The 16,167-nt window shown below is 38.1% G+C and overlaps 2 protein-coding genes across 2 annotated transcripts; both read left to right on the top strand.

Moving 5' to 3' along the window:
- The first annotated feature begins 965 nt into the window (after positions 1 to 965).
- Positions 966 to 1,889, top strand: LOC101408420 (olfactory receptor 13H1-like). The gene has a single exon (XM_004437279.1). It carries the CDS (start codon positions 966 to 968, stop codon positions 1,887 to 1,889), a length of 924 nt encoding a protein of 307 aa, XP_004437336.1.
- Positions 1,890 to 13,284: 11,395 nt separating this feature from the next.
- LOC101402550 (olfactory receptor 13H1-like) lies at positions 13,285 to 14,124 on the top strand. The gene has a single exon (XM_014792824.1). It carries the CDS (start codon positions 13,285 to 13,287, stop codon positions 14,122 to 14,124), a length of 840 nt encoding a protein of 279 aa, XP_014648310.1.
- The last annotated feature ends 2,043 nt before the right edge of the window (positions 14,125 to 16,167 follow it).

Genomic DNA, 16,167 nt, shown 5'->3' with positions numbered 1-16,167 from the left:
ACAAGGCCCCTGTCTTCGATAAACTTACATTTGAGTGGGGGACAAATAATAAACAAGTAATCAAATCATTAATGTAATTTCAGATATCGGAATGTGCTCTAAGAAAAAACAAAGCAGAGTGAGGGGAAAGAGAGTGGTGAGGGTGGGAAGAGAGAGCTTTTTTCAGGCAGGCTGGTCACTTCAGCCCTCGCCTTAGCACCCACACTTTTAGAAACATCACATTAGATTTTCACACTCCTAACTAGGGCTCAACAACCACAGCACAGAAAACGCAGGAGAAGCTGGAAAGGTAACTTCAACCAGCAGAGGGTTTTCACAGACCTCAAAGGTTCCATGAAATACTCCATTTACATAATATTGGTTCAGATCAAAGTAATACTTTGCAGCATTCTATGTCAAGCATCGTGGTAGATACTTGCACAATGGGAACATGGAAGCATGAACAATCTACGAGTCACAGACAGACACAAGAAGAGGCAATACTTTAGCTTAGACTGTCAGAAGGTACCCTCTTGGTGTGGATTAGTAACTCATGCCAACTGAGGTTCAACCATCTCTATGAATCAGATTTGTCTTGGAAAATGGAGGACAAGTGAGAGAAACAGGAAGGTGGCCTCCTTTTCCTCTTTTCTTGGGGAAAAAAAGTGATCCAAGAAGGCATCTGATGGAAGAACTTTTCATATTGGAAAAGTTGGGTTGGAGAATTTTCATATAACCGTTTTCAAAAGGATGGGGCGATTTGCTATCTTCCAGGGCAGGGGGAAAGTTCTGGCTTTGCCTCTGTTCCCATTATAGATATCTCATTTGTATTCCATATCTTTTGAAAAGGACAAAGAGAATGATCCTGTACACCCTTATTATTTGCACCTTTCTCACGCTATCCCTTCATCTTTATTCTCATTCTTTCAGGTAAAATTAGGCAACTGCATTGGCACTCATCCAATGAATAGTGGCAAGTGGGAAGAATGGCCATGGACAATGTTACAGCAGTGTTTGAGTTTCTCCTTATTGGAATCTCTAACTATGCTGAATGGAGAGTCACATTTTTTACATTGCTGCTGATAACTTACCTCAGCACGTTGTTGGGGAATGGACTTATCATTTTTCTTATCTACGTTGACCCACACCTCCACACTCCAATGTACTTTTTCCTTAGTAACTTGTCTTTCTTAGACCTCTGCTATGGAACAGTCTCCATGCCCCAGGCCTTGGTGCATTGTTTCTCTACCTATCCCTACTTCTCTTACCCAAGATGTTTGACCCAAATGAGTGTCTCCTTGGTCTTGGCCAAAGCAGAGTGCTTCCTACTGGCTGTCATGGCCTATGACCGTGTGGTTGCTATTAGCAATCCCTTGCGCTATTCTGTGGTTATGAATGGTCCAGTGTGTTTCCGGCTGGCTGTTACCTCATGGGGGGCATCACTTATGCTCACTGCCTTGCTCATCTTATCCCTGCAGCTTCGCTTCTGTGAGGCTGTCATCAACCATTTTGTCTGTGAGATTCGCTCCCTCCTTAAACTGGCCTGTTCTGATACCAGCCTCAATGAGCTTATGATCTTCATGACGGGTATCTTTTCCCTACTCTTACCCTTTGGGTTTGTTTTCCTCTCCTATGTCCGAATTACCACTGCTGTCCTAAGGATTCGCTCAGCCCAGGGCAGGCTCAAGTCCTTTTCCACCTGTGGTTCTCATTTGACTGTGGTGACAATCTTCTATGGAAGAGCCATCTCCATGTATATGAAACCTCAGTCCAAATTATCCCCTGACCATGACAAGTTTATCTCACTGTTTTATGGGGCTTTGACACCCATGCTGAACCCCCTAATATATAGCCTGAGGAACGAGGACGTTAAAGGGGCAATAAGAAAAGTTATGGCGAAAAGGGTATGAGCCTTATTTGCTTCTAAATTTTTAAACTAACACTCAGCTACATCTTCACTGACGGCAAAAATTGTTTGAAGGGTCTGACTTTACCCTTGGTAGAGTAGGTGATTGTTATATGAAAAGCTTCAGGAATTACTCCCACGCCAAAATATTATCCCCATTGAGACTTGAATTTTCATTAGAGGCATTATTTTTACTCTTTCTTTACATAGAACCATACATAGAACTTTCTTTACATAGACCATAGTGTTACTGGTCACCCATTAAGTTACTCAACTTCAGGGAAATAAGCTTATCAGAATCATTTCTTCACTGACAGAAGAGACCTAAGCAGCAAGAGAATCTCCTAAGACTGTTAGCAGGAAGCAAGGCATAACTAAAACTGGAAAGTAGAACAAAGAATGGTGTAATAGAAGGCCAGAAGACGAATGTCGGAAATTTTACAATTTTACTGAGGGCAAGCCCTGCTGGGAAAGCACAATTTCCTTGCTCCACTTAACCTCAGAATCATGAGAAAATTGTATCATAGTCATTTCCTACATTCGTGTGGAGTGTTTTATTTCTTCTTTTTCTTTTTTTTGAAACTTCTTTCAAATTTATTATTTTCTTTTATTTTATATTCCTAATATCTCTATGAAATTGGTAAGAAAGACATTATAATTCCCCCCATGTTAACGATGAGAAAACTGAGACCTAGAGAAGGAGTTGAGACTTGACTAAAGTCACACATAATTGGTAGTAGAATCAAAATTAGAATTCAGGTCACACATATGCTACCTCTGAACTTTTCCAATATTGTCTAGGAAATTATTTGGAATCACAGAATTATAAATGCAGCTAACACTTATTGAGCACTTACTATATCCCAGGCACCGAGCTAAGCTCTCTACATCTATTATTACATATAATTATCACAACAATTCAGTGAAGTAATGTTATTATCAACCCATATTAGAGATGAGAAAATTGAGACTCCTAGAGGTTAAGTGATTTACCCATGGCCACAGAGCCAGTCAAGAGCAGAGCCAGTATTTAAATCTAGGTTTGGTTGATTCCAGATCCCATTCACTGCATCCAAATATACAGACCTTAGATATTTAATATAGTGATTTTTAATCCACTTTTGTGGTATAATTTGTGTACAATAACCTTTATGCAATTATAGTGTGCAATTTTGTGAGTTTTGACAGATGCCCACAGAATCACCACCACAATCAAGCTACCTAACAATTCCATCAACTCCAAAAGTTGCCTTGTATCATTTTGTTGTCCATCCTTCCCTCCACCCCCAGCCCCAGGCAACGACTGATCTGATTTCTCTCATTATATGTTAGTTTTGATTTTCTAGAACTGGCTATAAATGGAATCATACAGTATGTACTCTTTTTGTGTACAGTTTCTCTTATTCAGTATGCTTTTGATATCCATCCATGTTGTTGCATGTATCAGTACTTTGTTCCTTTTTATTGCTGAATAATATTCCATTGTACAAATTTACCACATTTTTAAAAACCTATTCCTTATTGATGGACATAATGCAGTGGTTTTTAAACTTTTGTTCACATCATCCTATGGATTCAGTTGTGGTGCCTGGAGCCTGTCAATGGAGGTGAAGTTTTCTGTGAACGATTTCATTTGAAAATGGAGTTCTAAAAATAACAGAAAAAGTTTTGGCAAGCAACAATCTACTACAGATCTCTCATTTAGATGAGGAATCAGAGGCACAGTGAACAGGGTATACATTCCCCAGGATCATGAAACTGTTTGGAAACAGAGCACGGGTAAGACCCAGAATATCCTGTCTCCAGGTCTCACTTTACTTTGGATAATTCCACCAAAGATGATGAAGTTATCTCTCAAGCAGCCTGATAGAGAACCGGAGACAAATGAGTAGGAAAAAAAATACTATGCACAGCACCTAGATGTGAAGCAAGGCATTACTGAGCAAACAGATATTCAGTGCATTCCTCATACCCTGACTGCTGGGAGTTGATGTGACATTATGTGGTGCTGCAAAGAGAGCACCAGACATACAAGGGACCTGTTTCACATGTTTACTCATTAAATGAAAAAAAAATGAGAAAGAATAAACCATCTATCAAAATAACCTAATTTTCAAATAAATGCAACATTTATTCAAATTCTATCTAATACATTTTTAAAGGTTTATGGTATTTTCAGCCACCGAAATCATGTTTTAATATCAATAAACAAAATAATATTTAGGAGAAAACCAAGCTATTTCAATCTTCAATTTATTCACTCAACAAATATTAACTTTCTACTTTCAGCCAGGCACTGTGTTAGATGCTAGGGTAAGTTTCACACTTTAAGCAAAATGTTCCTTACTATAAACATGGAAATAAAGACTTCAACTTAACATTGTGAAAATAAGTTAAATTGGTGAAATCAATAACATTTTAGAGGAAAAAATAATAGAGCACTCAGGTAGAGAAAAATTCAGAAATTAAGAGGGATGTCAAGAGTATTCATTTTAATGACCCTGTCTTTTGGGAGAGAAATAGTCCACTTTCTATTACAGGTAGGTTTACAGCTTAAAATGAGAATCATATTTTTACTAATGTGCCCCTACCACAAAATGGTAGCTCTGTCACTAGATGCTTTGTCTCTCTATTGACTTGTTGGTACAGGCACAGCCTACAGACAGAGTGACATAGTGGAGTCTGGAGATGGGGGCTGTGGAATTGTTTTTGCTACTAACTAGCTGTGTGACCTCAGTCATATCATTCTCTGGCCCTCAAATTTGCTCATCAATATAATAAGAAGGTTGTGGTTTGTTACGCAAGGACCTTTCTAGTTCTAACATTCTGCATCTAGGTGTTATTTTATATAGATTTTCTTTCTTTTCTTAAAAAAAATGGAATCATATCATCCATTTACCCTGCGAGTTGCTTTTTCCACTTGACAATATATTATGGACATTCCTCCAGATCAATATATATAGATCTATCTTCCTGACTTTAAATGTTAGCTTTGACTGAAAAAGTAGGCACACACACCAGCTAGTTAACACAGCTATGGCCCTTCCAGCACTGACATTCTGTTTCTAGGTATCTAATCCCCAAAGGCCATCTAACTCCACATTGATATTAATTCATTTTAAATATAAAAAATGAACTCTATGAGGGTGTTGTGAAATGAAATCAATTCTAGATTGTTGAAAACTCCTACTGTTGAATATTGCTTCTCCACTTGATCAATCACAGGCGTGGAGAGAAGTATTCCACTGTGCACCCCACATCCCAGGTAGCTGGGTAGTGAAGCTTACCTTGCTTCACTCTGGAAAGAAAATAAAGATTGGTTTGAAACTAAGATAGTTCTGTCAGAAATAGAGAAAGTTTGAAAACTGAAAAATAGGTTTCAAATGATGTTTTTCAGTGGGGATTTAAGAAAAAGACATCATGCCCCGTTCATAGAATTTGGGATATCAGTTGAGAGGAGACAGTGGAGTATAACTAGACCACAGGCCCTGGAGCCGAGCTCATTGGATTCAGACCTTCATTCTGCCACTTCTTCATTCAAGTCACTCTCTGTGCTTTCAGCTCTTCACCTAAGTTGGCTAATAATAGAACCTACCTGTAGTGTTCAGAGTTGGACCATGTGGACAGAAACCACTCAAGTTATTCCAGGCAGGAGAGGATTTAATAAAGAGAATTAGAGGTCTGCAAAGCCTTTGGAATGGCTGTGAGAGGGAGGGTAAAGGAACATTGCCAACAACCACAGATAGCTGCAGGAAGGGCAGGAATCTTGGGAAGTTTGAGGGATATTAGGAAACTACTACCAATGACATCACTGAAGCAGATGTTTCACAGAAGCATGATCAGAAGCCACTTAAATCTCTGTTTGACAAAGTCTACATACCTAAATGTGATGTCAGAAGGAACAATGGTGGTGTCTATTTCTCTTATGTTTGCTAAGTTTCCTGTGTATATCTCTTATGGGTGAAATCCACAACTGAACTTTACTGGCAAGGGAGTGTGAGAAATGTAATTTCTAAGTTTTACAATACAAGTGAGAGCTGAAAAGGGTAGGGACAGTGTCGAATATGTCTTCATAGCTTGGTTATGAGAATTGTATGACTCAATTCTGGTAAAGCCCCTGGAAAAGTGCCTGGCCTATAGTTAGAAAACAATAAACATTAGCTGTCATAATGTCTGGATCACATGAGCCTAACGTTCCATGGATTGAAGTGCCTACTTGCTTCCTAAATAGTGCGTTCCAAGGCTGCTCCTTCACCAGTGCATTCAAGCATCCATACATATATCATTCATTCAATACATATTTATTAATCATCTACTATAAACAGGTACTGTGCTATTGCCAGGAATGCGGTGGTGAAGAAAGCATATTTGTTCCCTTCCCTCAAAGAATTCACTGTCTAGGTGGGGAGAAAGACATGTACACAAGGAACATTACTGTGTGAATTTATATTTTCCTAGTTCTTAAGTTTACAAGCTCTTTACACACATCACAGTTTATCTTATTCTTGAACATATACTACCTCATATGATTTTCTAAATAATTTAATGAGATAAGCAAACAGGTATTATTATTAATATTATGAAACTGATATTTACAAATGATAAAAAGATTTAGAGAGGCTGTGATATTATCAAGGTCAACAGTTAGTGATGGGACTGGGATTAGAATACAATTCTCCTAGACTTATTGTGGTGATCATTTCACTGTATATACAAATATTGAATCATTATGTTGTACACCTGAAACTAATATAGCGTTATATGTAAATTATACCTCAATAAAAAAATTAAATTATATTAAACTTTTAAAAAGAGAATACAATTGTCCTGACGCCTAGATGCTCTTTCTGATAGGAGCCTGATAGGTTCAGGGAGTCTTCAGAAAAGAGGAGTAGGAAGAAAGCAAGAATATTGCTGAGCAGAGAAAGGAAAAAATACTGTTTTCAGATAGTCCAGGTTAAAAATCTGACCCTTACACTTTCGTTATATGACCTTGGGCAAGTTCCTGCCTCAATTTCCTCATCAATAACAGGAAGACAATCATAGGACTGACCTCATAGGGTCATTAACAGGGTTAAATCAGTTGATTTATATAAAATGCTGAGAACTATGGCTGGGACATAGTTAAGTCCTCAATAAAAGTTACCGATTTTTATTATTGTTATTGTAGAGTTATTATTATTGTTATTTAATTTTCAATTGACTCAAAAGGAGTTAGTGCTCATCTCACTAGGTGCCTTCTCTCTCTCCTCTTTTTTCCCCACTAGTAAAATGGCTAGTAACTGTTTCTGGTTAGGTGTGATCAGCAGGTCAAGCACTTTTGCAGTACAACTTCATGATGGAGTGAGAAAAGCACATGGTTAGGCGTCAGGAAGTCTGGATTCCAGTCTGGGTTCTGCCATTAATGAGCTATGAAACTCTGGGCGAATCACTTAACCACTCTGGACTGCACCTGTCAAACAGGGGAAAATATATTCCTTAACCTACCTATTTCAACCTATCTTAACCCCAGAATGGTTGAAAGATCAAATGAGATCATAGATGTTAAATGTTAAAAAGTTAAAAGCATATTACAAATACTACATGATAGTATTTTCTTTATTCTCCGAGTTAGCCTCTATATCTTCTTCTCACCTACACTTGACAACCACTCACTCACTGAATCTTATTGATTCTTGCTCTGAAATGTCTTCCAAATCCATCTCCTCTTCTCGTTCCTCAATGCATCTGTCCTAGTTCACAGCCTCATCAACCTTTACCAGGATGACTGTAACAATCTTCTAACTATTTTTCTCTAGTCCAGTCTATCTCCCTCTAAACTAGCTATCCAATCAATGTCTCCAGAGTGATTTTTCTAAAGGGAAAATCTCATCACATTAATCCCCTCTCTACAACCCTACTCCAAGATTAGAAACATTCAGTGGCTCCCTATTGTCTATTGCAACATTAATTGAGGCTCCTGCTAACCTCTCTACACTCATTGTTGACCTCATCTCCACAGACCCCATGCTCCAGGAAAACAATCCTTTCTTTCTCGAGCCTTTTACGCATCTGTGCCACTGTATACACTGTTCTTTTTGCCTGCAGTGTCCTTTCCATCTTCTATGCCTGGCAAAATCTCAGCCATCCTTCAAGGGCCAGATCTAATGTCATTTCTTCAGTGAAGCCCTCCCCATAGCTCATCCATTCTGTTTAACCCTGGGTGAGTGATTTTATTCCATTTCTTTTGTTTAATAACATTTTGTTCAACCCTAAATTTAATATCTTGCATGTTATTTTATAGTTAGTTGTTTTGGAGTGTTTACCCCCAATTAAATCATAAGCCTATTGAAAGCAGGAAGTTTGTTTTATTCATCTCTGGCTCCCTAGCATAGTTCCTAGCACAGAGTACACACACAATAATAATTGGTTATATGAATAAGTGCTAAACCAATACTTTTCAGACTATCTGTGGTACAGATAGAACAGCTTTTTTTTAAATTTCCAAGCTGTTACAGACAGATATTTTATAAAATACAATAAAAATGTCATGGCAAAGTCAAATCACTTTAAAAGTTACTAAATGTTTACTCTCAATTCTGTCCTTATTTCATTGCAAACATTTTGAGTAGCACTCAACTAGACTATTTGCAAAGTTTCCTCATTCCTAGACCCTAAAATTTTGATATCTAAGTTGGAAATTTTAACAAGGATACACATAAAAATAATAAAAAAGTACATCATATATTCAGAGCACAATTTGGCAAGAAATCAATAAAATAAAACTATTGTAATCAGGTGCATGCACAGATGAAGTAAATCAATGGAGCAGTGAATGAGCAGATGTAGGATTATATTCAGACAGTGACAGTTTGTATGGCACTTCAAAACTAATCTAGGAAAGTTTTAGGAAAAAGTGGGATTTCCAGAAACGATTCAAATCAAAGATGGCTGGGAAGGTTTGGGGGACGTCAGGGAAAAGTGAAGAGGAAGAGGAGACCTCTAGTAAACACTGTTTACAGAATTTCCTTTACCTGAATGCTTAATTAAAAGCTTTCATAGAGTCCCAATAGATTGTGACCACTCCTCCTTCCCCATTCATTATGACCTGCTTTTGTCAGTGTATTGGGAACACTCCCAAGAAACACAGGACTCTGTGTAATCACGTTAGCGATGGCTCCACTCCCTAGTAACGTAAGAGCAGACATGGACTTGACAATGCTAGTCAATACTTTTCTCATATTGTCACTAATGAAGTATTGGAATTAGTGGACAAAAGCTACTTGTATTTTAATGACTTAGATTTAGAAATAACACTCCCAAATGATTATACAGCTTCAATTCAGTAGCGGGATTTAATTGCCTTTTAGGGACCTAGTCCCTGAAGTCTCTTCAGAGAAATCACTTCTTTGGAACCAGAATGAATAAACTCAGAATGTAGCAGCAGAGAACATTTAAGATCCTTCTCTCTTTCTTTTCTTGTTCATATTTTGGACCATTTGGAATTCTGGTTTCTAAAATGCTGAGCAGAATCAAGACACAACCCATTGTAAGAGCAAGTGGAGAACATATATCCCAGCAAGAAGGAAAGAAGCCATATTTGTCTCTTGAAACAAATCAACATATACATATGGAATGATTATTCTTGACATGGATCTCCCAGGATGCAACTGCAACTCACTCCACTTGAAAGACTCCAACACTTCGGTGAGCTCATGATCCTGCAACACACAAGGGGCTGTATCAACACATCTCTTAGAGACCTTATCGTTTCTGCTGTTTGGTTTTTTAGCTATTCAGGTGAGTAAAATCAATTTGATTCCAAAAATACTAATTGAGTTCCTGCCATGTGTCAGGAACTGAGGCAAGTACTAGAGTTACAGACATAGAAAAAATACAAAATTATGCTTTCAGAGGGCTCACAGCATAATCTGACCATATTGCCTTATTTCTGTCCTCATTTATTGAATTCTTTTCTACCCTCCAGAGAAGAAAGACAACCAATGTGGATACATTGTCATGGGTGCTACTTCCCAAGTGAGGCCTCACTTAAAAATAATAATAGTTAATATGTATATAGCACAAAAACCCTATGAGATAGATACTATAATTATCCCAATTTTGCAATTGAGGAAACTAGGGTATAAACAAGTTAAGCATATTACCAATGTCACACAGTGAATCAGTGATGGATCCAGGATTAAAACTTTGATCCAGAATCCGTGCCCTTCACCACCACTCTGCACTGCCTGATATGGATAATAGAAATTCCTGTATATAAGCACTACCCATTCCATTATGTGTATTTTGAGCTCCTGGGAGCTTTCTGAAGAGCTCAGACAACAGGGAAGATACTCCAAGTGTCCCTTAATTTTAGTATTAAAAATGAAATGAGTGCTCCTGGGAAGCATGCTCTTGCATGCTAAATGGAAACAGGAAGCCCCTCTTTGGGAAAGCCTTGTGTGTGTGAAGAAAAGCCTTGAAGGGTGCCCCAAAATATTTCTGAAAGATCAAAAACCCGTGAATATATGTGTGAGTCTCCCCACACATGTCTAGTTAATTTAGGAAGATTCTGTCCTTTACAGTGCTAAAACACTGAATTATTCAATAAACATATAGATATAGTTAGTCTGATGAGATTCACTCAAATCATGTAAACACAAAAATATGTTGTTTTCCAGCTATTTATACTGACATTTGTTTTGAGGTCTTTAGGACTATAAGATGGTGAGGATTGTAAGTCAAAATAAAGCTTTATGATTAAAAATGTTCCCATTCTAGTGTGAAACTTTAGTATCCCTTGAAAGGTTTGTGCCCTGAAAATTCCGTTCTTGTAATGCTATTAGGAAACTATGGTTGTGGTGTTACCATTGCATAAAGACAAGATCACCTGATTTCTGCCTCAGTCTCAGTCTCATAACTCTACTCCAAAAAGACTTTTTCCTTTCAGGTTGATTCTGTTTTCTTATTCCAATTCTGGGAGTATACAAAACAAAATGAAGCCTTCTAATTCTCATTAGAGATAGTCAAGGGCCTCCTTGCAGGATAACTGTCTGTAATAAGTAAAAACAACTGTAGCTAGAAGCTTAGCAGAAGCTAAGTATTTTTTCAGTTTGTCTGCCTTTGGTTCTGATTTCTATTCAGAGCCCCCTTATCCTGTATTAGGTTTTATTGACAATCCTGTTACAAACTCTTACTCTACTTCCTGAATTACTTGTCTATAAAGGTCTTTTATCTTCTGAGATCTAGAGTCTGTCCTAAGTAGAGAATCCAAAGGGATTACCTACATCCATAGCCTGGATGGTCCTTCCTGCTGCTCAGCTCGCAAAACAAACCTTCCCATCCACAGCTTGCCCTCACCAAGGCCTGACTCCTGCCTCATGAGTCTCAAACTATATACTATAAATGCCCACAATTCTGATTTGTGACTAGAACTTGATGTGAATCTTACATCCATGCCAGAAAAAGATCTTGACCCTAATAATGAGCTGGTCTGTGATAGCATTCATACTTGATAGAACTAGACTAAACAAAGTAAATAAAAATTTGAATGGACAGAAAAGGGTTAAAATATTTTTTTCACATTCTAGAATATACCCATTTTCTCTCTTCACTATAGCAACTTCCCTCCCAGCAAAGAGCAAATTGTAGGGCTAAAAAAATGTAAGACATTAAAGTTCATTTCTGAGCTACATGGCACTAATAAGACTGAATACTATGAGATATTGACTCCTTCTCATCATAGGCTTCTTACCCTCAAACATTTATTTCCTTCAGCCAATTCAATGTAGTTTCAGTCAAATCAGTTTCATGACACTGGGTAAGAGAGAGGAGCCAAATAACTGGCCTTGATTCATTTAACAAACATGTATTGAACCCATATTTTGTGAGTTCACACCAGGCACTGTGTGAAATGGTGAAAATAAGGCAGTGCATGGGACTGTCAGGCCCCTTCCCTCCTAGAGCTTACAATTTAGTAAGGGAGCATAAATTAAATAACCACACAAATATATAAATACAAACTGTGATACGAGCCATGCAGGAAAAGTTCAGAGTGCTATGAACAATTGTAACAGAGATCTGATTTAGATGAGTGGGGTTAGGGAAGGCTTTTCTAATGAAGTTCCTTTGAGGCTGAGATATTGAGGCTGACTAGGAGTTCACCAAGAAAAGAGGGTAGGAAGAATATTTCCAGCAGAGAGAACACAATGTGCAAAACCCCTAAGGTGGGAATGAACTTAGAGCACTTCATAAAGACAGTATGGCTGGAACACGGTGAGCACAAGAGACAGTGTAAGATAAGGTTACAGTCAGATCATTTAGAGTCTTGTAGGTCACGGTAAATAGGTTAGATTTCATTCCAAGCGTAATTAGAAGCCCTAGAGTGGTTTTAAGTAAGAGAAAGATATGGTCATAACTATGTAGATTTGTAAAAGGTCCCTCTGGTTGCATGGAGAGCAGACTATAGAGAGGCAAGAATGGAAGTACGGAGACCTATCAGGCAGCTCATGTATTAGTGCAGATGAGAAATGATGGTGGCTCTGACTAGATAAATGTTGGCTGTGGATATGGAGATTTGTAGGTAGAAAGTGGTTACCAGAGGGGAAGGGGGGAGGGAGGAGGGCGAAAGGGATATTTTGGCACATGTGTGTGGTGATGGGTTGTAATTAGTATTTGGGTGGTGAACATGATGTAATCTATGCAGAAATAGAAGTATAATGATGTACACCTGAAATTTATACAATGTTATAAACCAATGTTACTGCAATAAACAAAAAATTTTAAAAAAATTAAATTAAATTAAATTAAAAAAAATAAAGTATATTTAGGAGAAAGAGCCAATAGGACTTGATGACTGGTTGGGTGTGCAGGGTAAGGCAGAAATGAGAGCGAACTGGGTAAACATTTTATGTCATGGATATGAACCAGCTAAAGACAAATTTCTGGCTAAAATCCATAGTGGGAAAGAACAATCACAATTTCATGATTCAGGGATGTGATTACTCTTGAGCAGTAAATTAGCACATTTTCTTTAAGAGGAGTGTTCAAAGCACGTTTCAGGTGGAGTCAAAACCCCCTCATTTTATAGATGAAGGAATTAAGACGCACAATGGATTGTGCTACTTTGCAAATTAATCTTGTGCTGGGTATGAATGCTTTATCTCCCAAATTAGAACATAAACTTACAAACAGCATCACTTGTTTTGTAGATATCTTTTCCTAACAGCACCTGATATAGGACTGAAGACACAGCAGACGCTGAGTAAATGTTTCCCAAATTAAAATGAGTTGAATTTCTTCTTTCTCAGCAGATAGAACAAAATGGATATTCTGTTACTGATAATAACAGTGAAGTGACAGATTTCATCCTAGTGGGTTTGTCCAATCATCCAAAATCCCAGATTGCCTTTTATTGCACCATGGTAGTGGTCTACTTAATCACATTGGTAGGTAACAGTCTCATCATTGTCATGGTTAGAGTTGATAGGCGGCTTCAAACTCCTATGTATTTTTTCCTAAGCAACCTGTCCTCCCTCGATATCTGCTACTCTAGCAATTCAGTGCCTTTTTTGTTGTTCAATGGTTTAAGAGACTACCCCACCATTTCCTATACTAGCTGTTATGCTCAGATGACCATTGCTCTTTTTCTGGGGATGACAGAGTGTATCCTCCTTGCTGTCATGGCTTATGATAGATTTATTGCAATCGCCAATCTCCTGAATTACACCATCATTATGAACAACTGGGTCTGTATACGGTTGGCCATGGTGACCTGGGCCAGTGCCTTCCTTTTAGCAATAATACCGATTATTGCAATCCCTGCCCATTTTTGTGCACACAATGTCATCAACCATTTTACCTGTGAGGTCCAGGCCCTACTAAAGCTCATCTGCTCAGACACTCCAGTCAGACTTATTTTAGGTCTGGTCATCGGCATATTCACACTGCCCTTGCCGTTCACCTTCATTGTCATCTCCTATACTCACATTGTGGTTGCCGTGCTGAGGATCCGCTCTGCAGAGGCCAGGCTCAAAGCTTTCTCCACCTGTGGATCCAGTCTGACTGTAGTCACCATATTTTATGGAACAGCCATCTTCACGTACCTGACACCTCAGTCGAGGGAGTCCCAGGACCAGGATAAAGTCATCTCTGCATTTTATGGCATTGTAACCCCTATGTTGAACCCCCTCATTTATACCTTGAGAAAAAAGGATGTGAAAGATACCCTAAGAAAAATAATTAGGAAGAAAGAATTCTAAAAAGGACATGAATTTCCCGTGGAGGCTCATCTAACCAACAGCTTGACATTGACTTGTAAAAATAACAAGGTAAAAATACTAAACAATATTTTAGTGAGGTAATTAGTTATAAATGCATTTTTTCTATTTCCAACAGGCATGTGATAAAGAACATCCTCCCACTGAGAAAAACACATTAAACATTTACAATGCCATCCATTTAAGTACTAAATTATACAGGACAATCTTGTGTGCTAGTTTATAAAGCAAAAGAACAGTTAGTACATTTTAATCCTGAGAAGTTTGATTTTGTTTTACTAAATGAGAAATATTTAAATATTCTAAGATTCTCTTTTATAGCTGATAAAGAGCAAAGTTTCAAAATGGGCAATTTTTATCTCATTGCTTTTTGTATGAGGTATATGATGACCCAGACTTCGGAGTGATGGAGGTGAGTGGGTAGAGAGGAAAATTACTCAACTGCTATATAAGACTTCCGCATAGAAGATCCTCTACCGAAGCAAGGAGCCCCTCAAGACTGTGTAGATACTGAGGGCCAGAACTGATGACCCTATGGAATCTACAAGTGCATGTCTTGATCAGTAGATAAGGTCACATTTTCTCTGTCAATGTACGCTACTCCTGGATAATTGCACGCAACCTCCAAATTTGTTGACCTCACGAACATAGAGCAAATATAACTCAGGAGAAATTCCTTTAAAAACAAGCAAATTTGTACAGTATTTTTGGATTATGAACATTATAATGTTCACTATTTTAAGACACCTGGTGGGTATAGAAGAAGTGAAAAATCACCTGTAATCCCAACACTCGATGAGGCTTGCATAGGTTTTAGCATCCAGTAGACTTATATTTAAGTGTGCCACTCACAGTTGTGCGGGATTTAGTTAGTTACTTTCCATCCTTCAGCTTCAATTTTCACATCAGTGAAGTGTGGATTATGAGTACCTACCTCACAAAGTTTTTTTGAGAATTAAATGAGATAATACGTGTTAAGCTTCTATCACAAGGTCTGACACATGGTAGACACTGAATACATGCCAGCCAAAAAAGAAAAGAACTGTCAATTCGCTCTCTAACATCCATACCCATTGTATGAGTGTTCATTTGCTTATGTCTGTGCCAATAATGACCATATCATTTAAAAATAATCCATAACAATATGATAGACTGAAAAAATATGTTCTCACTGTTGTCATAATGGGAATTTATCTTATTAGAAGTGAGGTTGAATATGTTCCCCCATTTTCATTGGTTATTTGTATTTCAAGAGTCAAGGTCTTTGTTGTTGGACCAAAAAGATGAGGAACCAGCCCAATTTTTGAAACAGAAAATGCTGCACTCGGTGACATATGACTAATAAGAAGCCCCCAGATTTGTTTAAACATTGATTGACTCCATCATTGTTTCCAGATACATCCTAACAAGCAGATCCTTAGTTTGATTCATTCTATTTCACTCCGGTAAGCACTCCTGCAATTAATACCTAATCGGTCAACAACAGAAGCTGACGGGAGACTATTGTAAATGAAAACGAAAATAATAAAACTGTGGGAACCCCAAGAGAGAACACTTTAGAAGAGGAATCTACAGTGTTATGCAAATTTTGTTGTAACATTACCAATTTAACCTTGAACAAATTCTTTTTTTAAAGATTTTTTTAAAGATTTTATTTATTTTATTTTTTCCCCCCAAAGCCCCAGTGGATAGCCGTGTGTCGTAGCTGCACATCCTTCTAGTTGCTGCATGTGGGACTCGGCCTCAGGATGAATGGAGAAGTGGTGCCTCGATGCGCACCCGGGATCCGATCCCGGGCCGCCAGCATCGCAGCACGCGCACTTAACCACCAAGCCACAGGGCCGGCCCGAACAAATTCTTGTGTAAGTTTTATTTCTGGTGTTTCTAATACTTCTCATTTAACCGAAAGCATTCCTGAAGCTAAAGGGAAGATACTATTAACTAACTAACAAGACAAGTGAGCAGATCAAGTTAAACACTAGAGGGGGGAAACAAACGTGATTCTTCAAAAGGAAGGAAAAACAA

The sequence above is a fragment of the Ceratotherium simum genome, chromosome X, assembly GCF_057802395.1.
Source record: "Ceratotherium simum simum isolate JZ-2026a chromosome X, ASM5780239v1, whole genome shotgun sequence".
Taxonomy (NCBI): Eukaryota; Metazoa; Chordata; class Mammalia; order Perissodactyla; family Rhinocerotidae; genus Ceratotherium; species Ceratotherium simum.
The sequence above is the reverse complement of the archived record's forward strand: the minus strand, read 5'-3'. Positions and strand labels throughout refer to the sequence as shown.